Below are 6,791 nucleotides of genomic sequence, written 5' to 3' on the forward strand. Positions count from 1 at the left end.
TAACGTGCTGTTAAAATTTGCTAAGCTCATGTTGCTTTCTGTCTGCTTGGACAATCAATTACTAAGAGTTTATTTTAAGTCTTCTATTGAGATGGTTTATTTATGTGTTGCCCCTTCCTTCTAGTTATAAGAATGTATACATTATATGTTTCTGACATTCTTCTATTAAGTACACAGAAGTTTACAATTGACAAATATTCCAATAAATTGAACATATGCCAGCAAAAACACCTCTCAAAAACAAACTTGGAATTAAGCTTTCTTTGGACAACCAATGAGAAAATTTGTCTTCAGCAGACCATCACTAAACTAAATTCTAAGGATGTCTTTGTGGTCGAAAGAAACTAGTATAAAAGGCCTGGGATAAAATACAAGAAAGAATGGAAAACAAATGAATTGGTAAATATTCAGGTAAATCTACATACCTACATACAAGCAGACTTGTGGAGCTCTCAAAAAGAAGCGAACTTAGAATACCCAGCAACGGCCGGGCGCAGTGGCTCAAGCCTGTAATCCCAGCACTTTGGGAGGCCGAGACGGGTGGATCACGAGGTCAGGAGACCGAGACCATCCTGACTAACACAGTGAAACCCCGTCTCTACTAAAAAAAAATACAAAAAACTAGCCGGGCGAGGTGGTAGTCCCAGCTACTTGGGAGGCTGAGGCAGGAGAATGGCATAAACCCGGGAGGCGGAGCTTGCAGTGAGCTGAGATCCAGCCGCTGCACTCCAGCCTGGGTGACAGAGCGAGACTCCGTCTCAAAAAAAAAAAAAAAAAAAAAAAAAAAAAAAAAAAAAAAAAAATACCCAGCAACAATAGCATATGAGCTAGAAGGTGCATAAATGTAAAAGTTCTAAAATCCTTGTTTTTTGAGTAGGAATATAAAGGTAAATGTTGATACATTGATTTTTTGAAACATTGATTGTTATTTTTCATCATTTCCAGAAAGATTTTTGCCATTGTCATTTCAAATGTTGTCTCTGACCCTTTGCTCTCTCTTCTGCTTGTGACAATCCAATTAGACATCTATGAGAGCTTACACCTGTATCCTCCACGCCTTTTGACTTCTTTTCCCAAATTTCTACCTCTTTATCTCTCCTATAAGAATTCCAGATAAAGTTCTTCGGTTCTATTTTCTAGTTTTCTAATTGTATTTTCAACTGTGTCTAATTTGTTATAAAATTTATCCACTGAAATTTTGTAGTTAAATAATTATGTTTTTACTTCTCAGAGTATTGTTTGATTTGTTTGTAAATATGCTTAGCCTTTAACCATATTTTAAATTTCTTTGCCTCATGCATGTCAGTTTTACTTCTCAGTTACTGATAAGCAACTTATAATATGTACTCTCTTTCCTCTTTAAATGTCCAGCTATGCTAAAGCGTACAGACATACAAACTGGTTAATCGAAATCTGAAGACAGACTTATTAGCAAAATAGTATACAGTGGGAAGTTGAAAACATTTCCAACATTCTGTGAGGACACTACTGTTTGTAACCCATTTCTGGAAAGGAGTTCTGTTTTCTAAAAATAAAAGTTTGTAATTTTCCATAGAGTAAACAAAATGCTAAGGGGAAGCATTTATATTTTCTAAATCAAAGTATAATTTTAAATACAAACAGAGAATCGCAATAAGCCCAATAAGCTAAAACTAAAAAAAGACAAACACTTGATTACTTTGACAACAAATTATATTTTAAATGTTTCATATTTACATTTATATTTCCATACAATCAGAAACAGTAGAAAAAATTTGGGGAACACAAAAAACATCTTAAAGTTAAAAATATAAAGCCTTGTATTAAAAAGTGCAATCATTTAAATAATATTATAAGAATCTATTTGTACATAATAAGTAAGTTCAACCAGGAAGAAATTACTAATATTGACTGTGGAGTTTTGGCTGTTTTAATAGTTCTCATTATTCCGTAATTCAGCACAGCACTGCATAACATAGTTGGCAATGACAAGACCGGGAGTATCAAACTAGTATTGATAGTTAATTAAAATTTCAGATAAATAATAATGTACTTATACTAAAAAATTATTTGTTGTTTATCTGAAATGAAAATTTAACTGGATGTCCAATTGTTTGTTTAATCTGAAAACTCTGATCAAAATTTATCTAATAAAATGTCATTTAATATCTAAAATAAAATAAATTTACTATAACATCTTTATAACTATTCAATCAACGATTCTTCATCTTCTATTTTTCCAAATTCTTGCACAAATATTTGATGCTTAAATAAATACATAAATAATAAATAGGTAAATAAGTTACACTTGAAAATAATTTATATTACAATGAAAAAACTTAAAGTGCTTCCACATGTCCTCACAACATCCCTGTGAGGTAAGATGGTGGCTAATACTTTTTCCACTTAGAAATAAAGGAGAAACTAAGGCACAGTGGAACAAGGATTTATGGATCCTGGCTAGCAGACTAGGGTTGCCAGATTTAACAGAAAAAAATCCAGGATTTCCAGCTAAATTTGACTTTATGGCAAAATTTATTGTTCCATCATCTGCATGTGATGCTTCAAATATCACATTCTAGCAAACCCATTCAATTTCTGAAATTAAAGGTCAGATATTCTGTTGGCCCTTGACCTCAATTTTGCTATTTGTATATTCTCCCGTGCAATATCTAGGAAAATTCTTATATTTAAAAATTATTTGTTGTTTGCTGTAGATTCAAATAAATATTATTTTACATATAAGTATGTTCCAGATATTGCATGGTACAATGTAAACCTATTCATTGTTTACTGAAATTCAAATTTAACCAGGCATCTTGTATTTTATCTGGCAACCCTACAACAGACCCACACAATACATGAAGTGTTGAAGTAGATTTGCTTGAAGTTTCTTTGGCATCTTCACTGAGGAATTCTTGGATACCATGGAGAATATATTGTTTTTTTATGGATTTTGATTCTCAGCCCTAAAATAAAATTAAAAATTTAAAGATGGACTATGTTTAATAAGAAGGAAAGTAGGGTTCTTGAAAACTCAATATAGTCTTTGACATTCATGTGTTAGAAATGCTGTATATTCTCAACTATAAATAGGGAGATCAGAGAATTTATCCTCTAAAATAGGACACTACTGGGAGTGACAAGGAACTTTACTAAGAGTATAGGACACAAGTTTAAACACAGAATTTCCTGGGCAAACTATATATGGTCTTTCCGGTCATGAGCACAAGAAACTCACGATTGATGTTATTTTATTTTAACCAAAAACGCAGATACCTAATGAAGATTTTTAGCAGCAGAAAGAAATTTATAGGCTGACTTTGGACTATATGTCTCAGGATAAATGAAGAATTTAAATTAAAAAATATATAACTTACCTCTTCACAAACTTCTCCACAACCCTCTGCACCCATGGTTCCTTGGGGTCCAGACAGAGCTCTCTTCCATCGGAAAGTTTTACACTGAAACAAGAGAGAAATGGTTCAGATTAATATTTAATTTTTCCATTCAAATCATGATTCCTTAAGTCAGGCATAAAGTCTAAGTCCAAAATAACATTTATAGTAGTTGTAGAAGCTACCATATTTAAATGCCATGTAGACAAATATTTTTATTTTGTTTTGTTTCACTTACTACTGTAATCCTAACACCTAGAACTTTCCTAAATATTTCCACATTCCTTAATTATAAGTTTGCTAAAACAAAATATCTAATCTTTTTTAAAGTACTTACATAATTTCTGTATTGGCACAGTGTGGTCCACTCTCAATCACTCTCAGTTCTTTGATAAATTTGGGGTGGAAAGGTTTGGAGTATGTCTTTATGCACTCACATCTAAGTTCTTTAGCACTCCTTGGCAAAACTGCACCTGTTGGGGGAAAAAGTGATTAAGGATTGATTTTATCAACAGGCACAGCTCTGCCAGCTACTTCCTTTCTAATTCCAATATGATTATTTGGAGACTGTAGAAAGCATCATATTTCTAGTAAACTCATTCCTGACATTGAAAGCCAGATATTCTCCTACCCCTTGACCTCAATTAGTTCTTTGTTTTTAAAAACAGTCATAACTGACAACATTGAACGACTTTCTGTATAAAGAGTTAGAGTTCTTTTTGTACAATATCAACATCTTCATGGTATTTTTGTCTGGTCAATATTGCATAATCTTCTGTGATACCACAGTGTTATTTCTAGTAGGCAAGCTAAGACTCTCCAACATAGAAATTGCCTTCAGAAAGAATTAACAGAAATACATAAATAAGTTGTATGGACCTGGTCTATAATCAGGGTATCTTTAAACCAGACAGGAATTAATGACAAGTTTGAGGCTTGTCAATGAAATACTACATGGAGTAGAATTGTCTGAGTTACCTTGCTGAACTCAATATTAATACATAATATAAGTATCCATGGTTCTCAATAGGATATACTGTAAATTATTTATTTATGTTAAATATATGCATGCTACATGGTATAAATTATAAAAGCAGAATGTTTATATTGATCAAACTTTATACTTTCCTAAGAGTTATATAGATATAGTTTTTTTAAATCTTCAATTTAACATTAATTGACTGCTAAGATTATATTCTGTTTCTGAATAAAAAGGATACTTGTTATCAAAGCATCAAGACTAGCTTTGCTATCTGAGGATCACATTTAGACATAGGAAAACTCTGTAGGTCAGAAAGATGTGCTTACCTTCACACAGAGCTGCAGAAAGCAGGAAGGCTGCCAAGAGAGCCACCGCCAGCTTGGAAGTCATGTTTACACAGAGCGAGATGGTTCCTTCCGGTGGTTTGTTCCTGGCTCTTGTCCTAGAAGCTTGTGTGCTCTGCTGTCTCTGAAAGTTTGTGCCTTATGGAGTGCTCTGGTGGCTTTTTATATCATCTCCCCACTAGAGAACTTATGCATCCTCATCTTTTCATTATGTCAGAGGAAATTCCACAATTTGCAACTGATGGCCCATCCCCTCAGGGCAAACCTGAGTCATCACACTTCCTATTTGTTCCTTATCAAGTACTCAGTATGATGAAAGTTTTCTTTGATCTTTAAAATAATTTAATTTTAACATACATCTTTTTAAATACTGAAGCTCCACAATTTGATGAATTATCAATTGTATCCTTTTTCATTTCTAGATAACTTTATCATAGTACCATGTGACAGATATAATACTAGAGTGGCAGGTGTTAGAACAAGATCATGGATGGTTTTCTTTTAATGGCATAATTTTTTTTATTCAGTTAATTACAGATGCTATCATGACGGTGAAGATAAGCCAGCCAATCATTTTATGGGGGAGATAATTTATAATAAATCATTTTCTAAGCATGTTAGAGAGTTTCTAGGAACTGTTACTGTTCTTAGGTGGTATATTACAACTTTTCAAAAGATTTAGTTTTCTACTGTATGTTAACAGAGTGATGGGGCACACCTGCTTCACATAGAAATCAGTTCTACAAACATTTATGGAGTAACTTTCTGAGTAATGTGGGGGATCTAGAAATAGATAAGACTAAGTACTTGTTCTTAAAGAGTTTGGTCTATCAGAAGAAAAAAGCAATATAAGGACTGACTATATAGCAGAATAGACAAGTATGTTTATGGTCTGGGAAGCAGTGCACTGGAGCTGTTTGGTTGGGGTGGGAAAGAGGTGTATCTAATGGAAAGGTGTATGCTTAGTGGAAAGAGCATCTGGGTTCAAACTCTGGTTCAGCCACCCTTGCTTCATGCTCTTTATCCAAGGACACCAAGACTGACCTCTGAGGACCCATGATCACTAGTGAAACGGATGGAGTGAGAAATTTCAATGAGTCATTAAAAGGTGGCTTTATGTCCTAGTGTCCTTTCAAGAAAGGTCTTGGATTCCGTCAATAAAGAGCACCAAGGAAGGGTCCTTATGATAATAAAAGTCTGTTCCCTTCTGGGCAAGTACGCGATTTATAAATAATTCACCTTGATGTAACGGTTCTTTAATTTCAGAAAGTACGACAGAGCAGTGAATTTGCCCACACTGTGAACACACTGTGGAGGGGAAATGCCATTTTCAAATGCCTTCCACAAAGGTTTGTCTGTTTCTGCACAATCATGTTTCTTTTTGTTATCTTTCTCCAACCAACCTAAGGCTTGATGATAAAGTAGTGCCTGGGTTACATTACATTCTATAGCAAAGTAAATGTTTATTCTATATAATGTAGCTCCTATAGTTTTTAACTCTAGTATTTCAGAAACTTCATTATTCATTTAATATGTGTTGTGTATCTGCTAATGTCACTTATTGTAGGAGATTCACTTATTGTGAATGCTATGTAAATAGATATAGTACCTGACTCAAGGGAGTCTGTTGTCTAGTGCAGAATATGGGCAATTAGTTACACAAGTAAGTAATATATAGTGATGAGTGTTACAATACAGGTAATTACAGGAAGTTCTAGAATCAAACAAACATGACCTTTGAGGTAGTTTTGATGAATGAAGGTTTTCTGAAGAAACAACTTCAAAAGTGTTACCTATATTGTTAATGAGGAGAAGAAAGACCAATGGGACTTCTTTGCTAGTACAGGACAAGAAGTACAGGACAATGAAATGTAGGCAAACAGGGCCCATTTGGGTTCCTCAAACTATTTAGCATATGGAACAGAGTGTTTGGAGTGACAAGAAGAGAAAGCTTGGGCCGGATATGTGAAAAAGACCTATATCTTAAAGAAAACTCCAAGTTTCTTTGCTTCAGTGATGTTGGCATGTTGAGCAAAGACACATTCTCATATGGACATAACCTGGCGTGACTGATTCAGTTCACTATCA

General features: G+C 33.9%; 1 protein-coding gene across 1 annotated transcript; it reads right to left on the minus strand.

Annotated features, from left to right (window-relative positions):
• Positions 1-1,674: 1,674 nt before the first annotated feature.
• Positions 1,675-4,839, minus strand: CXCL8 (C-X-C motif chemokine ligand 8). Its single transcript, XM_005555087.3, has 4 exons — positions 4,686-4,839; positions 3,715-3,850; positions 3,360-3,443; positions 1,675-2,948 (listed from the first exon to the last, which is right to left on the minus strand). The coding sequence occupies exons 1-4, from the start codon at positions 4,747-4,749 to the stop codon at positions 2,927-2,929; spliced, it is 306 nt and encodes a 101-aa protein (XP_005555144.1). The 5' UTR covers positions 4,750-4,839; the 3' UTR covers positions 1,675-2,926.
• Between the last annotated feature and the right edge of the window lie 1,952 nt (positions 4,840-6,791).

The sequence above is a fragment of the Macaca fascicularis genome, chromosome 5 (assembly GCF_037993035.2).
Source record: "Macaca fascicularis isolate 582-1 chromosome 5, T2T-MFA8v1.1".
NCBI lineage: Eukaryota > Metazoa > Chordata > Mammalia > Primates > Cercopithecidae > Macaca > Macaca fascicularis.

Excerpts from the sequence above, each read along its gene's own strand:
- CXCL8 (XM_005555087.3), bottom strand. The coding sequence starts at position 4,749 with ATGACTTCCAAGCTGGCGGTGGCTCTCTTGGCAGCCTTCCTGCTTTCT. Across the intron at positions 3,444-3,714 it reads TGTGCCAATACAGAAATTAT|TGTAAAACTTTCCGATGGAA; the intron begins GTAAGTACTTTA and ends CTCTTGTTTCAG. Across the intron at positions 2,949-3,359 it reads GTGGAGAAGTTTGTGAAGAG|GGCTGAGAATCAAAATCCAT; the intron begins GTAAGTTATATA and ends ATTTTATTTTAG.